This window comes from Colobus angolensis, unplaced genomic scaffold (assembly GCF_000951035.1).
Source record: "Colobus angolensis palliatus isolate OR3802 unplaced genomic scaffold, Cang.pa_1.0 Scaffold273, whole genome shotgun sequence".
Classification (NCBI taxonomy): Eukaryota; Metazoa; Chordata; class Mammalia; order Primates; family Cercopithecidae; genus Colobus; species Colobus angolensis.
Window position 1 is genome coordinate 207,661 of NW_012115966.1, and position 23,030 is coordinate 230,690.

Genomic DNA, 23,030 nt, shown 5'->3' on the forward strand with positions numbered 1-23,030 from the left:
GATAAATTCACAATGTCAAAGAATCCCCGATTTGTACAATTTGACCTATGAGCTATTGTTAAAGAGAAGCATTTTGTTTAAAAAAATCATCTATTTGAAGAAGTCTAGATTCTTACTCAAGGATTAGGTAGCTATTAACTCTAGATTTATAATTATCTGTAAATGGATCTGAAGCTCTAGGTAACTTATGGATAACCAGAGCATGACATTCATTATAGATTCTACCAGAAATACCACAGGTGGGGTGAACTATTGGTGGACTGAAATACAGATTACCTAGAAATTCAATATACTGATTTTGAATATTCTACTTTCTATCCTTGATAAGGGACAAACTGGACATGGTAATCTTAATGTTAAATAATATTAACCATACAGCTGAGTGGTAACTTGGAGTATTTTTAATTCAAGTGTTATAAATTTGGAAAACAACAAGTCTATTTTTGAAATAAGCTTAATTATTAAAAACACATTACCTACCACATGGATGACTACATGGATCTTCAGACTTTCTGAGAAGACTAAAAAGAAAAAGCCCACTGAATAACTCTGAGTGAGAAGAGAAAAATATAACCAAAGGCTAGAATAGAACAAGTCCTCTAACATAAAAAGAAATAGAGTATAGGTCTCAAATTTAAGGGGCAGTCTATCTTTATCACCTTTGAAAACAATAAGACCCGAAAGGAGAATCCTCTCACAATCTCTGAGTTAAATAAAGGGATCATGAACTTATTCCTCCTCTCTAACTGGCACAATAAAAAATTTGCCAATCATTGGGAGTCAGCTAAAACAGGTCTTAATGTAACAATAATGAAGACTTATTATATGCTTAGCACTACAGTAAGTACATTCATTCTTAACCCTTTTAATCTTGACAACCACCCTAGGAGGTAGGAAATATCACCATTTTGTAGATGAGAAAATTTAGAAAGGTCAAGTGACTTTTCCAAGGTTACAGTGAAAACAACCTTGAAGAGAAACCGGCATGTTGTTCCCATGCAGTGCTAAAACTTCATATTCTAATACAATTTTACCAGAAATGCTAGAATACAACAGGGAATAACTTATATATAGTTTACATGCTAATAAATCAAATTCATTTAGAAACAAATTATTAAGGACAATTCTTTCTGAAGGTTTTTTCCAAACTTCATAAAAAAAGAGAGTATATTTGACAATCTCACTTTAATTATCAAATCAGTTTAAGCAGTAAGTATTAAAAGCAAAAGAAAATCTCTGCAAGTTAACAACTGGTAAAAAACAGTATATACAGAGAAAACAAAATATTTTGAAAACTTTTTTTATGATGTTAAAATGCATTAGTTTCTAGAAACATTTTAACAGAAAGGGCTCTATAAATACAGGGTACTTTGTTATCATAGACAAGGTGAAAGTAGATACAGTCAATATTTTGACTGTTAATTTCATTAAGAACATTGGTGGAAAAGACCTTTGCTAAGTATAATCAACAATAATAAAAAAGGCTATCAAAAATTATAAACCTATAAATCTAGACAACTGCAATGAGCATAAAGCCACAGGTCTTTGGAGAAAGTACCAGAAGACAGTGTAAGGGTAAAGGGAGACTAATGATATACTTCTTAGTACAGTCGGCCCTCTCTATCTGTGGGTTCTGCATCCATGAATTATGAATTACACCACCCACAGATCAAAAATATTAAAAGCTGTGTCTGTACTGAAAACGTACAGACTTTTTTCCTTGTCATTATTCCCTAAACATTACAGTATAACAGCTATTTACTTGGCATTTACATTGTGTGAGGTATAAGTAACGTAGAATGACTTAAAGTATACAGGAGGATGTGTATAGGTTCTATGCAAATACTACATACACCACCTTATATCAGGAACTTGGGCATCCCTGGATTCTGGTATTTGCAGGAGATCTTAGAACCAATTCCCCACAGATACGGAGGCACAACTGTATTCTCCACATTCCAAGGTTATTTTGAAAAAAGATGCAGAATATCCCTCACCATGAATTTGTCCTCAAAGCCATCATTACTGCCACTGAATAACTGGATTTACAACACTGAAATATACTTTTCAGAAAGAACTCAGCAAGGCAGGCGGATCATGAGGTCAGAAGATCGAGACCATCCTGGGTAACACAGTGAAACTCCGTCTCTACTAAAAATACAAAAAATTGGCCAGACATGGTGGCGGGCGCCTGTAGTCCCAGCTACTCAGGAGGCTGAGGCAGGAGAATGGCATGAACCCGGGAGGTAGAGCTTGCAGTGAGCCGAGATAGCGCCACTGCACTCCAGACTGGGCGACAAGAGTGAGAAATCCACCCCCCCTCCAAAAAAAAAAGAAAGAAAGAAAGAACTCGGCCAACAAGGAATTCACTATTTCTGTATTATTGAAGCAATATTAAAATTTTTACAATTCTTGTTTTTTTTCAGGGCAGGAGACCTAATGTAGGAAACCTAATGAACCCTTGCACTGATATAATTATCTGTCAGGTTTTCATATGAACAGTTCTCCAACATTCTCTGAACTACCAAATAAATTGAATCTAAGCCGTAATTTTTCTTATGCTAAAGTGCGAATGATTCTGGACTATCTTACTGGGAAAACATTTCCTAACAATGTCTTTAAAAGTCATAAGGTCAAAATTGCAGTTATAAGAAGAGAAAGAAGGGTGAATGCTGTGGCTCACGCCTATAGTTCCAGTGCTTTGGAAGGCTGAGGTGGGAGGAATGCTTTAGGCCAGAAGTTCAAGACCATCCTAGGCAACACAGCAAGATGTGTCTCTACAAAAAAAAGTTAAAAAATTGGCCAGGTGTGATGGTGCAGAAAGGTGAGGTGGGAGGAGCACTTCAGTCCAGGAGTTTCAAGGCTGCAGTGAGCTATGACTGTGCCACTGCACTCCTGCCTGGGTGACAGAATGAGACTCTATCTCAATTAAAAAAAAAAGAGGAAAAAGATATATTACTTTTAGCAGTACATTAGAGGCATATGTATTTACTGAAAAGAAAAAAAAAAACAAAAAAGGAAAGTATTCAAAGAATGACTATAGTAACATGAAAAGCTAAGGATATTTAGTTTCAAAAGCACAACTAAGAGTGAAAAACATTAAGCAAAACAAACAGAAATCAGAATAGCTTCCAGCATAAATATTATACAACACCAAGACTGCTGCAAAGACAAGCAGAAGAACTAGTACTAGACTGCTTAAAGTATATGCTAAAGAAGTTAACAGAACAAGCAGAATCTTTCCTACATTAATATAGGATCATCTCAACTTCCTTACCTAAGAAAAACTCTGCTTGCTTTATTCTGTTTTCAAAATAGAAATATAAAAAAAATTCTATTTACTGGTGGAAAGGTATTTGTTTTAAAAAACAGTATATAGAATAAAAATTTTAGGCACAATAGGCAAATGGGAGAATTGGCTTTAGCATCAAATCACCAGAAATACCACTTTTTAAAAATTTTATTTAATAGGGTGGATTTTTATTGCCCTAATATTATATATTAAAATTATGTTTTCTAATAACCTGTTTGTGACATACCAACAGGAAGACTTTTGATTTTTCATGTTTTAATTATTCTGTGCATGACAAAGGTGCTGTCTTTATTGAGTTCACACCATTGTACATCAGATAGCATGAATATTCTAGCAGTTACCGTGAAGTTCCAGAACCACGGCCCCAGGGTTCCTGTGAGAAGCTGGCATATTATAATTATGATCTGGGACTCTGTAACATCGAATCTATGCATAAGGAAACAAACATTTCAAAATAACTTTACTCGGAACTTTTGCTAAAGAGCCCTACTAACACAGGTAACAAAAATAGATTTAAAAAGTAGCATTCTTCTCACAAAGACACCTAAAGATGGAATGATACAATTTATACAGTACTATACTATCCTTATACAAACATACATAGTTCTTATCCAAATCAAGATAGAAGAAAAGTTAAAAAAATTAAAACTGTAATATACTGAAAAATTGACTTTTAAGTAGGCAGCTGGAAACACTAATACTAAAAACACAGTATCAACTCTAATTACCTAGGAGTGGTGAATATTACTTGCCAAATAATTACACTACGACATAAATCCCTTTAGCACCAGAACTGATCTAGACTTCCCTGTATATAGGAATTCTTCTTAGAAGTCCCAATGTACATTTTGAAAAACCACTAATCCGTCTTATGCTCCTTCCTTGTCCCAAGCCTCACCACACTCCTACCTCTACCATCTCAAAAAAAACTAGCATATATGTGGAAAGAGTAAGTGGGAAAGAATCTAATCAAGAGTAACTTCTATTTGGATATGGTTAGAGCAAAAACTAAATTGGCCATCTCCTTATCCTATTTCCTGATAATCTCTAGTCCAGAAGTTTTCCTTTTTCTTCTTTCTCTTCCCTAATTCCATACCAGCATTATAATACTCTACTACATTGGATTAGTTTACTAGTGATAAAAATAGGTAAAACATCCAGTTCAATCACTTAAAAAGTTTGGAAACACAGATAATAACACACAAAAAAGTAGCAGTATAGACTAAGCTTCAAATAAAAACTACTTAAATAAAAATTAAGAACCGAGGAATGCTAGTGAGATAGATAGATGTCCATGATTTTATCTGGTGATCTGAGAGGCCAGATTGCAATCTAGGTTTTACATTAATACAAATGGTTGTTTTAGGACATCATCTATGGCAACTGATAAAATTAAACGAACAGAGCTGAGGCCCAAATGAACAAACCATTGCTGAAAAAAAGCTACACAGGGAAATTGGAAACTGGAAGGAAAATCTCTGGTATTTAATAATTCATATGTTAAGTATTAGACATTTAAAGATAAATAGATTCTATGTAGGGATTAGAAAGTTTCACAATTCTGAATCCATACAAAGTGGATTATACATTAACAAATAACAGTTCTTTATTATCAAGAGGTCTTCAAATAATTATTCTTTAAAAATTACCTGGACAAAAAGATGAACTAAATTTGTCAGACAACCCAGTGGAATACATAACCTATTAACTTTTTTCATTTAACTATAGAAAAGAAAGAATGGGAAGCTACTTACTTACATAGAAATAAACATTTGGTGACGGGTTTTTAGCTAATGTAAATGTGAAACTTTAGAAGCATGAGCTGAAAAATGTAATAAAAGCAAAAATCAACACTCTGCCTACTGTAATTATAAATAAGTACACTTGTAATAATATCTGTGTAGAATTAGTAGACTCACAGACCTTATAAACAGAAAGAACCTCATAGATCATCTAATCTAAAGCTTATTTTACAAATTAGGAAATGAGGCCCATGAAAGTTATGAGCCTTGCCCAAGCTGATATATAAAAAAGATAACAGAGATTAACATTTGAGCCAACATATATTGGCCCAAGTACAAATTATTATTTTTTTGTCTTGGAAAAAATAATTGAAGAGTATTTTGCTCCTGAAATAATTTAAATGAGTTCTGCCTTTATAGCACAGATTTTTTTTTAAGACCGATGTTTTACATAAGTATAGTTTTATTAAAGATTGATTAAGATTTCTAAGCATTTAATTTATAGAAATGATTCTATATATATGTCTACAAGTTATATACTTAAAGATACCTAATACAGGCCAGACACGTGGCTCACACCTAATCCCAGCACTTTGGGAGGCCAAGGCGGGCGAATCACACGGTCAGGAGATCGAGACTGTCCTGGCTAACACGGTGAAACCCCGTCTCCACTAAAAATACAAAAAATTAGCTGGGTGTGGTGACGGCACGCACCTGTAGGAGAATTGCTTGAACCTGGGAGGCCGAGGTTGCAGTCAGCTGAGGTTGTGCCACTAAACTCCAGCCTGGGCAACAGAGCAAGACTCCGTCTCAAAAACAAAACAAAGCAAAACGAAAAAAAACAAAAAAATCCTAATATAGATAGTTTAGGCCTTAAGGGAGAAAATGTGAACTCTCCCACTCAGTATAATCCATAAATAACTTAAAGAGTATTTTGCAAATGTTGATAAATGAGCTTCAATTCATATTTATCTTCTACAACCCAATCCTCCCATGAAATTCTAGCCTCTAACCCCATTTTCCTCCCCAGTCTTTCATATCCAGGCTAGTCATCTCTTTAAGATCTTTACTTGCTCAATCCAGGGGCACTGTGAGAACAGGAGTCTGTATAGACATGATAGGTACTAATATTCTCTGTGCAAGGCAGCTTTAAGCTGTGATCAGAGCAAACTGTTGGAAGACGTAGCTCATAATTTCAGGGAAGATGTATCCAAAGCACATTTACTTTCTCCAAATGCTAGACTTTAATGAGAATTATTTAGTCACAGATGAATTAAAATCCCGTGACTATTTTTGTTCAAGATACTATAAGCAAACTTAATAACAATTAAAAACAGTAATATTAAAGAGGCTAAGGAACAAAAAATTCTTATCTGGTAAACATTCTATTTTATGAAGTTATTAAAAGTATAACAACCTAAATTATAAATAAAAAAGAAATTCTCATTATTCCTTTCACTTACGTATGTAAACATTAAAATAAAACAATTCAAATAAATAAACATGTTTAAAAATAAGATTCCTAAGATACTTAAAGTTGCTTTCACTTTCTCTAGAAAAGAGTAAGAAAATGCAAGGGATTTTAAAAAATTTCTTTACTCAAACTACATTTCAGAGCTGACCTTGTTCCCTCCTTATTAAGCAAAATAAATTTTGACTTTCTCCTCCATGTATACAAACTTTGATAAGTCTTTAGGGATATCTACATGTATTCGATAGATTCTATGTATCTATATGTATATCTCTATTCTATATGCCTCCATTACATTGTTATTTTGATAAATGGCTCCCTAATGTAGAGCACTTAGCCTATATTTCTTTTTTCTTTTGAGACAGGTTTTTGCTCTGTTGCCTCTTGCTCTGTTGCCCAGGCTGGATAGAGGGCAGTGGTGTAATCTCAGCTCACTGCAACCTCTGCTTCCAGGGCACAAGTGATCCTCCCACAGGCAAGCGCCACCATACTTGGCTAATTTTTAAAAAAATTTTTTGTAGAGACCAGGTCTACACTGCTCAGGCTGGTCTTGAAATCCTGGGATCAAGTGATCCTCTTTCCTCTGGCTCCCCGAATGCTGGAATTAAAGGCATGAGCCACTGTGCCTGGCCATAGCACATTTCTATGAACATTATAGCCTGCTTTTAACTTAAAAAACAAATTTGGTGCTGCTTTAATGCAAATGTAGAATTTCTGAAAATTGGATACAATTTCCCAAATTAAAACCAATCCCTTGTAATACTAATACTTAAGCTCATATATTAAATTCAAACTATCTAGTGTTTCCCTGTCCCCACACCCCCACCCTAGCCTTGCAAGCATTCTAGTGTCAGCGGCAGAGTTTCCTCCTATTTAATGCCTCTGCCTTTTACCCTAGAATTCCTTTGGTCCTAAATCTTTGGCTATTGTTCTATAAATCATGCCCTCTCTTTTTATTCATTATCTTCAATCTCTTATCTAGCAGATTTCTTCTGAATGCTCAAAATTTTCTCATAAAAATACAAGACCCTCCTTCCTTTGAGCCCATATTCTCTCCTCTAACCAATGCTTCTCTCCTTCACATCACAGTCACACATTTTATAAGTAATCTTATATAATGTGTAATAAATAGTAGAATATTTATTCATTCCATTCACTTCTTATCCCCTGTGGTCTGGCTTCTACTCCACCATTACACAGAAATTACTATGAATAGCTCACACTGCCAAATTCAATGTACACTCTTCTGTCCTCATTTTGAGTCTTGGCAGCATTTAGCAATGTTCTTTTGTGAAATGCATCCTTCTGGCTTTACATTCCAGTACACCTCCTACTACTCTGGCTGTTCAATAAATTTCATGGGCTTCTTTCTAAGCTTGCTCTCTAAGTTTTCTCCTGTTCTCATTTTATTTGGATGTCTAAAATTCCTCACATATGTTTCTGGGTAGACTGTTCTCTTTAAATAGGTTCCTCTTCCTGTAGTGCCTTTTTCTACTTTCATCCAGCCACCCAAGGAAGGGAACTAGGAGTCATTTCAGTCTCTGCCCTCTCATTCATTCCCCACATCCAAATATATATTGTGTCCTATAGTTTCTACCTCTTAAGTCTCTCTCCAATTTATTCCTTGCTCTGCAATAGCACTGCCATTGTGTTCATGCATGCTTCCTCTAATGGGTCTCCTTGCTTCTGTCACAGCCTACTACAATTTACCCTCTGCCTTACTGCCAGATTGATCTTTCTAAAAGGCACTTTTGTCATTTCCCTGCTTTAGGTCCTGCAAAAGGTCCCTGCAGATTCAGGATAAAAGCTCATATTTCTCGGCAGAGCACAGAAGGACCTTGATTTTCTGGATCTTCTCCAGCCTTATCTCCTGCCACTCCCCTACAGGCAGGCATCTTATCATCCAACCATATGGAGCTGTTTACAGTTCTCTAAATACACACTTCATCACAGGATAACATCATGAAGGAAATTCCAAGACTGGAAGACAGAAAGCTGTGATATCAAATCACTACTAAAAACACTATTTACTCTTCTCCTACTTCCGTGGTTAATTTTCTTTCCTTCCTTCAGTTCCCACACCATATGGTTAATGCTGTATTATTTGAAAGGGAAAGAGAATACATTAGGGTTGACTGATAAATAAGCTTTCAAAATAGGTATTGAAAGTGAACTGTGAGATAATAACCAATGAAACACAAACTATGTGAAATCCAGATATTATAAATTCTGTCATTTTTGAAAATAGTAGAAACACTAAAAATTAAGATTGGATTAGGGCACTGCTCTCAGAAACTATCTTCTTTTTCCTGGAAACGCATTTTATGTCAAAATAAAAATGGAATTAAGGTAAATAATGGTGGGGAAAAAAGTGAATTTTTCTGTGGGAAAGACAACAATGAGGGGCTACTGCTTTTTGTATTGCTTTTAAAATACTGGCTGGGAGGTTCTGATTATCTCCTTTTAAAAAGGTATAAAAGAGGGGCATATGCAGAGACTATTAGGAAATAGCTATAATAATGAAGCTTAAAATTTTTTTAAATTTATTAAACTAACTTAGTGATTTGATCAATTTCTAATACTCAAATACTTATAAGGCAACATTCTCCATACGTGAAAGAGAAAACAATAATTACCATTAAGTATTACTTACATTCCAAATCGCAATGTTCCAGAAACATACGTTTGCCAGTGTGCACAATAGAACATAAATGTCCCAGCAAAACAACAAAAAAACATCCAATCAGGGTTTGTCCCCAGCTGCACTGCAATACAAGTTCCAAGAACCACAAAAACTGCAGAAGAAAGATCACAATGAAAACCAAATAATATGAATAGCAAACAAGTGAGCTGGAAATGATTTTAGATGAGACAAAAAACATATGTTGTAAACGCACTATCTTCTCTCAGTAATCTATGGTAACAGAAAAGTAGGATATAATCTGTTACATAGTCTCTTACCCCATAATTTCAATCTTTCTTTTTTTTTAACCAAATCACTTAGTGGAGGCAAAGTTCTTGAAGGCAACTAAAATAACTTCAGCATTTCTTTGGGCACTTTCCTGACTGAGACACACCAGTACTAACGATCAGCAAAACATTACAAGGCAGACAGCCAAAAAGAAAGAAAAACAAAGGGGCTATATAATCCCCAGATGGACCTACTTACTTGCTTCAGATTGATAACTGTCTTTTTTTTTTAAACAGATATTGTTATGGGTGACATACATAGAAAAAGACTTCCTGTAAAACTCTAGAACTCAAACTACAACGCAAAAATGACTGCAATTTAAGATAAATAATAGGAAGCCTGCCATCCTGCAGTCAGCTGGTTGTTACCTTTCAAGACAGCCAACTACCATTTATTCAACAGAAGTTCTGAGTATTTCTTGATTTGATTCTTAAAAAATTGTATGAGCTTAATTGCTTCTCATCCTCTACTAAATAAGCTGCTGTTGGGATACAATGAAGCGATGATTTTGACATGCACCTATACCTGCAAATCTGGATTCAGGAGTTAAAACTATAAGGGGTTTTTGTTTGTTTCTTTTTAAATATTTTAAGTGCCATGCCAAACAAGAAAATAATTGAGGAACTAAATAAAATAAAAATAAAAGAGGGGAGGGATGAGTTCCTGTCAGAAAGACTAGTTGAAAAACTGTCATTTAGTTTTTAAGTGTCTTTTTCCCCTCTAAAAACATAATAAACTATTATTTTAAAAACTTGCAAAACAGTGCAAATAAAGAGATATCACTTATAATCCAAATAGAGTAACTCAGTTATTGCTAGCACTTTAGTATTTCTTTTAAAAATTGTATATGAGGTGTAATACATGCCATACATATAAATGATTACTATAGTTAAACAAATTAACCTATCCATCATGTCCCATAGTTATCTTTTTTCTCCAGTGGTAAAAGCGCCTAAAATGTACTCTCTTAGCAAATTTCCAGTACACAATGCAATATTAATGATACTCCTAATTTGTCATAGTCTTTAAGCTTCTCATGACATAGTTATAATCCAAGTCTATTAACGTAATTCTGAATGTCTATATAACATTCACTTAAATATACGAAGACCACAAATTACCTAACTAGTCTCCCATCACCGTCTAGTTTTGATGATGACAATTATGCCCCAAGCTTTTAAAAACAAAAGATGCCAAAACAATATTTGGGGCTAAAAATAACACGCAGAAATTAACTTAATTTCTAAATTTCCTAACACTACCAATAATGAACAAATATTAACTAGGTTCATAGTCTTTTGAGAAATACTAAAATTTAATACAAAATTACTTATTTCCATGACTAAACATATATTCTAACACTGTTTATCGCATTGGTTTAATCATTGTTAATAATCAACAACATTAAAAAAATCAACAATACCTGTTGATAGTGAATCACAACCATGATCAAAAAGTTCTCCCAGAGGAGAACTACTATTGGTTCTTCTTGCCTGTTTCCCATCAATAGCATCCAAAGACTGGTAAATGAAAAGGCCACAGGCACAAGCAATATATGCCCACAGAGGTGCCTGTGAAATAAGAAAGGCAAGAATATTCAGACACACAGTTACCATGTTTGACTAATACATTTTTACCAGCAGATTAGAAAGCTAGTTGGAAGCTATGGGAGAGAAGATCCAAGTGCTACATAATGAAGAACTCACTGAAACAATCAGGATTGTAAAAGAATTAAATTTCCTGCATTTAGAGGTGTTCAAGCAGATGCTAGATAACAACTTACCAGGGAGATTACAGAAATCCCATAAGAGATTGGACTAGGTGTCTTCCATAAGATTCTTCTCAATGTTTAGATTAGAAGGGTCAATTACTGAATTTTTTCCAAAACCGTACTCTTCAAAATGTTTGCAGGTATTACATGAAAAATGCCATGCTAAGCTCATATGGGAAACACACTGGGTTAAACACTAAACAATGTTAAATGAATTTCTTTACTATAGGACTTCCTCTAGTCCTTAATATTGCTAATACATCCTGTGCATATTCAAGAGGGGGACATAATGTGCTGCCATTTTCCAAATTTGAGTTTGTAACATTTTTAAACATATCTCTTCAATGGGGCATAAAATAACACTAGTGCATGATATCCAGTGCACAGAGTGCTCAGAATACTATTTTTCAAATCCACAGTCACATTTTCAAGGAATGGCTTCTTTTTTCCCCAAACAGAAACTGAACTGCTGGTATTGAATTAATTAATTAATTAATTAGAGACGGAGTCTTGCTCTGTCACCCAGGCTGGAGTGTAGTGGTGCAGTCTTGGCTTATTACAATCTCCGCCTCCTGGGTTCAAGAGATTCTCCTGCCTCACCCTCCCTAGTAGCTGGATTATAGGCATGTGCCACGAGGCCCGGCTAATTTTTTATTTCATTATTTTTTTTAGTAGAGACGGGGTTTTGCCATGTTGGCCAGGCTGATCTCGAACTCCTGACCTCAAGTGATCCACCTGCCTCAGCCTCCCAAAGTTTTGGGATTACAGGCGTGAGCCACTGCACCTGGCCTGGTATTGAATTTAAATGTTGTATATTCAAAAAGAAGAGGTCCTATTTGTCTTATCCTTGAGAATGTAGAAGAGTATATGGTATCACTTTTCATTACTTTCCCCTTTCCAGGTTATAAAATATTTTTTATAATCACAAGGTATTTTACTGTATATTGGTTATCAAGTTACACTGTGAATATTAAACACTCAGAGATGCAAATAACATTCAGTATATTCTGTACTGCAAAGGAGTTTCTGATAGAGATATATTTAGATCTCTCCAACAGAGACCAGTTTTTAAAACGTAAGAATCTTTTCACAAACCTTTTTTGAGTTCTGTTAAGACACTGAGATTATCCAAAGGACCTAGTACATACCTCCACTAAGCCAGCGTTATAAACCCCGAAAGCAATAAATGTGGTTATGGAACCATACTTTACATGCAAGCACACTGAACTAAGTAATTAATCCTGTATGACTAAGAACTCTGTCTTCCAGACTTTGGGTCTACTGCTTCTTGCTCCTAAAGGAATCCAGTAATTCTCTAGAGCTGCACTACCTTGTACAGCAACCATCAGTCATCTGTGACTATTTGAAATTAATTAATATTAAAGAATATTAAAAATTCAGTTCCTCAGTTACACTAGGTACATTCTGAATGCTCAATAGCCATACGTGGCTATGGCTACTATACTGGACCTCAGACATAGAACATGCCCATCATCAGAAAATTCTGCTGAATACTTCTGCTTTAGGGGACAAGAAATCTAGGGGCTTGTTGGGGTCCAAGCTTAAGATTTTAATGGTGCAAAGTGTTGCTCAGGAACAAAGATAACTAGTATATACACAATCCTAGGAAATAGTAAAATAACAATCACAGACATAAAAAGTTTTCCTGACTTTGGATTTTCCTTTCTTCCTGTGAATCTGCACAATGATACACTAATATTTATATACTTCTTCCTTGCTCACATTATTTTATACTTCTCAGAAGTATTTTAAGAAGAAAGCCTTCTAATTCAGGAATAAATATGATCCCAGTTGCCGTAAGACCCTGGGGGAGATATTGAATGAATGAAGGAACTCACACATCAGTCAGAACTCATTATGCCCTGATAAGTGTATGGGAAAGAACTGACATAAACAAATAATCTTATCACAATGTAGCAATTAACCAACTTATAAAATCTTGCAGAGATGTTATGTGAGTCAACTCAGGTAAAAAATTCCAAGAAACATACGGTTTTACTAAACTTTTGAAACAGAAATGAAGATTTTACACACACACAAATATATGCACATGCTAGTACAAGAGTAATGCTTTTCTTGTTCTGGGAGGATACATCAAAAAAACCATTAAATGTTACCCCACTTTCAGCACTGGACAGATCATCTAAACTAAGTTTGTCCAAGCTGTGGCACATGGGCTGCACGCAGCCAAGGACAGCTTTGAATGCAGCCCAACATAAATTTGTAAAGTTTCTTAAAACACTGTAAGATTTTTTTTTTTCCCGCTCATGAGCTATTGTTAGTGTTTTATGTGTGGCCCAAGATAATTCTTCTTCCAGTGTGGTTCAGGGAAGCCAAAAGATTAGACACCCCTGATTTAAACAGAAGACCAACAAAGTAACATTGAACTTACACGGCACTATAGACTAAATGAACCTAACAGACATTTACAGAACATTTCATTCCATAGCTGCAGAATACACATTCTTCTCATCAGCACATGAAACATTCTCCAGGACAAACCATGTGTGAGGCTACAAAACAAGTCTCAACAAATTTTTAAATATTTGTGTTGGGGTCATTTCAAGTGTCTTTTGAAACTACAACGGAATAAAACTAGAAATCAAAAACAAGAGGAACTTTGCAAACTGTACAAATACATGAAAATTAACCAACATGCTCCTGAATGACCAATGAATCTATGAAGAAATTAAGAAGTAAAACATTTTTTGAAAAAAATAAAAACAGAAGCACAAAATACCAAAACCTACGAGACACAGCAAAAGAAGTACTAAGAGGAAAGAATAAAGCAAAATAAATGCCCACATCAAAAAAGTAGAAAGATTGCAATTAAACAACATAATAATGCACCTCAAAGAACCAGAAAAGCAAGAACAAATCAAATCCAAAATTAGAAGATCAGAGCGAAATGAAATAGAATATATATACATACACATATATGTGTATATGTGTGTATATATGTACATGAGTATCTGGTCAGGTGTGGTGGCTCACGCCTGTAATCCCAGCACTTTGGGAGGCAGAGGTGGGCGGATCACCCAAGGTAGGGAGTTCGAGACCAGCATGACCAACATGATGAAACCCCGTCTCTACTAAAAATACAAAATTAGCCGGGTGTGGTAGCACATGCCTGTAATTCCAGCTACTGGGGAGGCTGAGGCAGGAGAATCGCCTCCCGGGTGAGGAGGAGGCTGCAGTGCCACCGCACTCCAGCCTGGGCAACAAGAGTGAAACTCTGTCTCAAAAAAAAAAAAAACCCCAAAAAAGGTGAATATATATGTCATATATATGTATATATACATATATGACACACATGACATGTGCCTCATATATATTGTGTGTATATATATACACACACACAAATGATAAACAAAATGAAAAGTTGGTTTTTCGAAAAGAAATAAAATTGACCAATTATTAGCTATGATTAACAAAGAAAAAGAGAGAGAAGACCCAAATAAATAAAATTAGAGACAAAAAAAGAGGCATTACAACTGATACCACAGAAATATAAAACATCATTAGAGGTTGTCATGAACAACTATATGCCAAGAAACTGGAAAACCTAGAGGAAGGAGATACACTTTTAGACACGTATAACCTATAAAGATTGAACTAAAAGAAATAGAAAACCTTAACAGACTAATAACAAATAACAAGATTGAATAAATATTAAAATGTTTTTCAACAAAGAAAAACTCAGGACCAAATGCCTTTACTGCTGAATTCTACCAAACTTTTAAAGAACTACACCAATTCTTCTAAAACTATTCCAAAATATTGGAGAGAAAATTCTTCCTAATTCATTCTATGAAACCAGCATTACCCTGTTATCAAAAGTAGACAAGGATGCAATAAAAGAAAAAAACTACAAGCCAGTATTACTGATAAACACAGATACAAAAATCCTCAAGAAACTACTAGCAAACCAAATCCAACGGCACATTAAAAAGATTATTCACCTTGATGAAGTGGGATTTAACTCAGGGATATAAGGATGGTACAACGTATGCAAATCAATAAATGTGACACATCACATCAACAGAACGAAGAACTCAATAGGCTCAGAAAAAGCATTTGATAAAACTCAACATCTCTTCAAGATAAAACATCACCACAAATTATGCATACAAGAAACACACCTCAACACAACAAGGACCATATATGACATGCCAACAGCTAACATCATACTGAATGGGGAAATGGTCAAAGCTTTTCCTCTAAGAACTAGAACCAGACAAGGATGCCCACTTTCCACAATCAACATAGTACTGGAAGTCCCAGCCAGAGTAATTAAACAAGAGAAAGAAACAAAGGGCATTCACATTAGAAAAGAGGAAGTCAAAACTGTCCCTCTTTGCAGATGACATGACCTTATATATGGAAAACTTAAAGACTGCATCAAAAAACGCATAGAATTGTTAAATTCGGTAAATATGCAAGATACAACATCAACATACAAAAGCAGTAGCATTTCCATACACCAATAACAAACTAGCTGGAAAAAAATCAAGAAGGTAACTCCATTAACAACAGCTCAATACAATACAATACAATACAATATAACACAATACTTGGGAATAAATTTAACCAAGGAGTTGAAAGATATCTACAATGAAAACTACTAAGCACTAATGAAAGAAACTGAAGAGGACACACACAAAATGAAAAGACATCCCATGTCCATGAATTAATATTGTCAAAATGGCCATACTACCCAAAGCAATCTATAGATTCAACGCTAATCCCTATCAAAATACCAATGACATTCTTCACAGAAACAGAAAAAAAAATTCTAAAATGTGTATGGAATCACAAAAACCCCAGAATAACCAAAACAATCTAGAGCAAAAAGAACAAAGCTGGAGGCATCACACTACTTGACTTCAAAATATAATAAAAAGCTATAGTAATCACAACAGCATGGTATTGGTATAAAAAGACACACAGACCCAGAGAAATGAGAACCCAGAAATAAATCTACGTATTTACAGCCAACTGATTTTTGACAAAGATGCCAGGAACATATAGTGGGGAAAGGATAAATAAATGGTGCTGGGAAAATTGAATATCCACATGCAGAAAAATGAAACTAGACTCCTAGCTCTCACTATATTCAAAAATCAACTCAAATGGATTAAAGACATAAATGTAAGACCTAGTAGCATAAAACTACTAGAAAAAACACAGGGGAAATGCTTCAGTACATCGGTCTAGGCAAAGATATTATGGCTAAGATCTCAAAAGCACAGGCAAGAAAAATTAAAGTAGACACAGCAGGGCACAGTGGCTCACACCTGTAATTCTAGCACTCTGGAAAGCGGAGGCAGGTGGATCATCTGAGGTCAGGCATTCAAGACTAGCCTGACCAACCCCATCTCTATTAAAAATACAAAATTATCCAGGTGTGGTGGTGTACGCCTGTAATCCCAGCTACTTGGGAGGTTGAGGCAGGAGAACCACTTGAACCTGGCAGGCGGAGGTTGCAGTGAGCTGAGATCATTGCACTCCAGCCTGGGCAACAAGTGTGAAACTCTGTCTCAAAAACAAAAACAAAACCAAAACCTAAAGTAGACAAACGAGACTATAACAAACTAAAAAGCTTCTCCATATCAATCAATAGAGTGAAGAGTGAACCTGTGGAATGGGAGTAAGTATGTGCAAATTATACATCTGGCAAGGGATATTACCTTGAATATACAAAGAACTCAACAGCAAAAAAGCTAATCATCCAATCAAAAAACGAGCAAATGATCTGAACAAATATTTCTCAAAAAAGACATAAAAATGCCAACAAATATATGAAAAAATGCTCAACATCATTAATAATCAGGGAAATCCAAATCAAATCTTCGATGAGGTATTATCTTACCTTAGTTACAAAGGTTATTATAAAAAAATAAAATTAACAGATCCTGGTGAGGATGCAGAGAAAAGGGAGCTCTTTCTTATACACTGATGGCAAGAATGTAAATTAATATAGCCACTATGGAAAATAGTACGGAGATTTCTCAAGAAACTAAGATTTACCATACGATCCAGCAATCCTACTACTGGATACTGATCCAAAGGAAGGGTAATCAGGATATCAAAGAGATATCTGCACCCCCATGTTTATTACAGCACTATTTACAATAACCAAGATATAGAATCAACTTAAACATCTATTAACAAAGGAATGAATAAAGAATGTGGTAAATATACACAATGGAATACTATTCAGCCATAAAGAAAAATGAAATCCTGTTATTCCCAGCAACACAGAGGAGCCTGGAAGACACCATATTAAGTGAAATAAATCTAGCACAGAAAGATAAATACCGCAAGTTCTTATACGCAGGAGCGAAAAAAAAAAAAAAAAAAGCTCACAGAAGTAAAGGGAAGAATTGTGGTTACAGGAGGCTGGGACAGGTAAGGAGGTAAGGAGGAGGGGAGGAGAGGATAGGGACAGGTTGTTTAACAGACGCAAAGTTACAGCTATATAGGAGGAATAAGTTCTAGTGCTCTACAGCAATGTAGGCTGAATATAGCTAACAATAATGTACTGCATATTTTCAAAAAGTGAGAAGAGAGGATCTGGAATATTAACACAAAGAAAAAAATGTTTGAGGTGATAGATATAATTACCCTGATCTGATCATTATACACTGTATATGTGTTTTAAAATATAACACAGTACCTCATATATAATTATTATGTGTCATCTAAAAGGAAAAAAATACTCCTAAGATTTTGGCGGGCATATATATGGGCAGGTACAATATGAGTTTTATTACTATTTCAAACATACAAAAAGTTTTAAAAATATGATGGACACCCTTGAGAAACCTCTCAGCTTAAAAAGCATAATTGAAGCAGCATGAACAGCTCTCTCCAATCCATCATGCAATCTCCCCCTAAAAGTACCCACTAACCTGAATTTAGTCTTTATTATTCCCATGTTTGCCTTTAGACTTGATTACATATATATGCGATCCTAAACAATAAAGGCTTATTTTGCATATTTTAAAACATTTCTAAATGGTGTACTGTGTGTTCCACATGTTGCTTTTTCTATTCAATAAAATTTAGGGTGTGATTTGTCACACAAAAACACTGTTAAACGTTATTACATTCGAGGAGAGGGCTTAGGGTGAGGCATAGGAAGGAAAGGCAGATAGGGAAGATTTTACTTTCTGTTTTATGCCACTCTTTGAATTTTTCTAACTATGTAATTATTTTCCCCTTCACTTTTCAATGTCAACGTAAGTTAACTGGACAGTGAAATTACAGTCAATGTGCCATTTTAATTTTCTTTTCACTTTTCTATGCCAAAAAAAAATCTAACAAGTTATTTTTTAGTGAGGTGAATCAAAAGCATTAAAACTAGCAATATAAAAACAAAACAAATGAGCATTTAAACAACTCACGATATTTCAAAAAGTTATATTGAAACTTGCCAGAACTCTTTTTGGTGATGGCATTTCTGGTTTTTAAGGGTATAATACAGGTTAACACCAACTTCCTTTATCTGTCTTTGGTGATGAGGACTAAACCATTGATTTTTACCTTGCCCAAATTTGTATCTAAGGGGTCTGAGTAATCAACAGATCAAGGGGAAATTTTGGCTCTCCATATAAAAAGAGAGAAGTCTGTATTTCTACCTTAAGAATGTGAAAAATAAAGACTAACTTATTTTCTTATCTACTAGGAAGATTGCTTTTTCTAAGAAAAGAAACAAACTGAGCTTAAACTATTATAATAATGACCTTCCTTTCTACCAGAAAGATTGGTGTCTGAAACTCTAATACATTAAAAAAAATTAGTAACATAAAAAATAAATGGAAGTTCATAGTACTATACAAGTAGACATGAAACTTAATGATCATCCACTGGCATAAGGCCCAAAAGAATCAGAGATATAACGAAAGATAATTTCCCTGGGTGATAAAATTTATGAAATTCTCTGACTCCAACATGATGATTAAGAAAAATATAAAAGAAATAAGGACTTAGATGAATTTGTGACTGGACATATTATGTATTATTAGAGGAAATCACGAATGGGAAGGTGACTGTGGAAGAACAGATTATATACCTAATCCTTCTGATCAATGAAACAACAACCATCTACTATTTTGAACATTATATGCTAGTTACTCTGAATGTATGATCGTCATACCACAAAATAAGATTTAAAGAAGGTGACTTAGAGAATGTACATATCTTACTGAAGATCACAGAGATAATAACAGCTTGTCACAGAAAACAACAAAGACCTATTTCAATGCATTCTGCTTTGAGCCTAATAAGGATAGCTACCTTGTAGCTGAAGATGCATCCAGGTATCTCCACTGTAGGACATTACCTTCCTTTGCAGAGAAACAAACAGCAGCTCAGTTATACCCCGCCTTGATTCTCCTAGCAGCAATTGTGAACCATTACAACTAGTGAAAAGAAGAGCTTCCATTCTGGAAGTCTCCCTAAAGATTTAACTAATTCCTGGGTTAGTCATACATTCCAAATCACTTAAGAACAGAGGCCAAGAAAAAGTATTATAGGGGAACACATTATCTGATATACTCTGGGGTGTTCAATAAATGACTATCAGTGGCTGAACTATCCTTGAACCTGCTCTCACTCCTTGATCCCCATCCTAGAACTAGTTTAGTACTGGAGGTCTTCCACTGGAATCAACCCACCTCCCTGTTGTTCTACTGTATCTCTAATGATTTGTGTGATTTGGACCAAACTCTTCTGGCAGTGGCAGTCAAATTCTCAGATAAGCCTCAAGTGAAACAATTTAAAGGATATGTGATGAAGAATCCAAGGACACATTTAAATAATGCACTGGTTTTGTATTGGTTGCTCACTGTAATCCCAGCACTTTGGGAGGCCAAGGTTGGCGGATCACCTGAGGTCAGGAGTTCCAGACCAGCCTGACCAGCAAGGTGAAACCCTGTCTCTTACTACAAATAAAAAAATTAGCTAGGCGTGGTACGTGGGCCTGTGATCCCAGTTACTTGGGAGGCTGAGGCAGGAGAATTGCTTAAACCCCCGAGGAGGAAATTGCAGTGAGCCAACACAGCGCCACTGCACTCCAGCCTGGGTGACAGACGGAGACCCTGTCTCAAAAAACAAAAAAGATGAGAAAGATGAGGAGAAACCAGATTTTACATCTATAAAATCTGTATGGACTGTATTTGTAAAAGAGGAACTAAGGGTGATGGGAAACGAAAACCTGGAAAATGACAGAAATCACATGTTCTGTGGGTAACTGTGACCCTCAATAGCCATTCACTTTAATGACTTTTAATTTAACCTATGGCAACAGACAAATTGATGAAAACAGAAAAGAACAGAGGGTTGAATGGTGGTAATTTTATCTCAAAGGACAAATAATCTAGAAGATTACTTAAAAAAATTACTTCAAGCTTAAAACAAGGTAAGGAACGTTGTGGCCATTATCGTCTCATTTAGCTCAGTCACTCTGACATGTTTAGTTAGAATTACCTTCTGTTGTCTTGAATTACCAGAAACTGATCAGTCTAACTAATACAGGCAGAACAAATGCTTATAATTCTCTCATCTACCTAACTAGCTTAGTTCATGTTTTGGTAAGGACATTTTACAACCAAAGAAATAAATATCAATTATCTATTCTGAGAAAGAGTTCTCGTTTTGGTTTCAAGTAATGAGTACAGAGGGTAATAGAGGGTAACAGTGGAAGAGAGGCTTGGATCTGAGAAGGCTTGTGTGAGTCTTTGTAAGCAATAGCATGCATCCTTTCTTAATGGTAGCCAGAGCAAGACATGGAATAGGAAATACATTATATTGACTTTTTCTTACACTTCCTTTGTCACAATTGTTAGAATAATAAGGCATATACCTGAAGTCCATCAGGCATACATGTTTAAAGGAAGAGAGAAACGTAATTTAAAACTTCTCACGAAAATGGAAAAAAAACCTTTTGATAAGGCTAGTTTACAGTCATGCCATACTAAACACCAGAGACTTTTCTCAGTTTTTTTTTTTTGCTAAGACTTTATTCTACCATTTAAAAGAATGGAAAACTTTTTTGTAAAAAATTGAGATTTAGTGACTTTAAAGGGAACATTTTACATATTAATCCCTGCTAACATTAATTTAACTACTAGGATCACAGTCTACCCTTTGCTTCTGGTTTCTAATAAGCAAGTGTGTAGGTTGTACTTATAAGCTTTATCACAGTGTGTGTGATATTTTAAAATAGTCGACAGATAGCTGTCAGATTACTTCATCTTTGGTTAAAATGACCCCAAGATCCCAATTACAATGTTTTTGGTATACAGCAAATATTGAGATCTGTTAAGAAACTCTTACCTGCTCTGTAGCTGTAGGGCAGTAGAAGACTAATAAAATAGTTGTACAGATGTTTATCGACAGTCCAATGATGGTGATGAGATTTGGGGCAATCCAGGAGGGAACTCTTCTAACGAGCCATTCCCAATACCCTTGCATTAAGGGCTCAAGCAGGGACCGTCCAGCACTTTGATATCTGTGTTCTTCTAGCCGCTTTAGTTGGTGCCTTGACAATGGTGGTGTTGGTAACTGAAACAATTTATTTAATACACATCCTGTAGTACTCATATGCCCGAAGCCCACTGGGGACTCCGGGTGAGAATCTCCACATCTTTTCCTTGTTGATCGATGCCCACTCATGGATCTTGTTTTTTTTTTTAATATTTAAAGACAGTAATTTACTTCTTTTGTAGGATTTTGTGGCTGGTGCTTACCTAAAAAAAATAAAAATAAAAATAAAAAATACACTTGTCAGCCACTATTTACATCTTATCCCAATATTAACAAATAAGGAAACAAAAAAATCAAATTGTCAATAAAGTAGTAAGTATCAAACAGGACCAGAAAAGTAGGGACCTGATTTTGGTTCTAGTTCTTATTGAAAGTGTATAACCTCAACTTTAAGCAAAAAACAGTAAGAGCCTTTAATAGTAGTACACTTCCTATTATCCGATAGCTTGTCTGACTTTGAAGCTCATATTCTTTTTCGATCTCACACAGTTTTCAGTTGTATAATGCAACAAATGTTAGAAATCATCTCATCATTACACATATATGGAAACTGAGGTCTCAAGGCTAGCAAATCAGTATTAGTATCAGAGGAATGACTTGAATGAGTCTTAAACTAGATTTTTATTTAATGGTAATATCTAACATTTGTCGGGCATGCCCTTCATATTACAAAACTTAAGCACTTTTTATATACTAACTCCTTTAATCCTCATAACCACCCTAGAAGGCAAGGACTATTAATTATCCCCATTTTTACAGAAAAATAAACTAAGGCTCAGTGAGGCTAATTAACTTGTCCAAATCACACAGCTGGTAAGTAGTAGTCAAACAAACACGAGGGTTTCTGTTTAAACTAAACCAAATAGTATTCAAACAAACACAGGGTTTCTGTTTAAACTAAACCAAAACATAAAACTTCTTATCGGTAAAAACGAATATAGATGGTATTCTCGGTGGAGATAAACAATGAAAAAAATTAACTTTAAGAGAGTATATATGTATTAGCAGAGTGTCCTGATGAACTGAAGAAGTACAAGGAAAAAAAGTAAAAGTGGGTCAAGTGATGACTGCTGATAAAGGACCTTGAGTTTAATCCCTGAAGTATTTGTATTTCATTTAGAAAAGATTAGAGATAACAATTATAAGTAATCAAGTAGCATGAGGAAATACAAGAGTATTTTCTTTTCTTT

The 23,030-nt window shown here is 35.1% G+C and overlaps 1 protein-coding gene across 4 annotated transcripts in view; it reads right to left on the minus strand.

The window, feature by feature from the left end:
• CEPT1 (choline/ethanolamine phosphotransferase 1) overlaps window positions 1-23,030 on the minus strand; it is a 46,697-nt gene that overhangs the window by 15,952 nt on the left and 7,715 nt on the right. For 2 of the 4 annotated variants that reach the window (XM_011948045.1, XM_011948048.1), the window contains exons 3-5: window positions 21,631-22,038; window positions 10,921-11,068; window positions 9,180-9,321 (exon numbers count right to left, since the gene is read on the minus strand). In XM_011948045.1, the coding sequence (XP_011803435.1) occupies window positions 9,180-9,321; window positions 10,921-11,068; window positions 21,631-21,969 (629 nt within the window). In that variant the 5' untranslated portion in view covers window positions 21,970-22,038. Of the gene's footprint in view, window positions 1-9,179; window positions 9,322-10,920; window positions 11,069-21,630; window positions 22,044-23,030 lie in introns of all 4 variants that reach the window. The other 2 variants (XM_011948047.1, XM_011948046.1) reach the window with 1 other exon arrangement.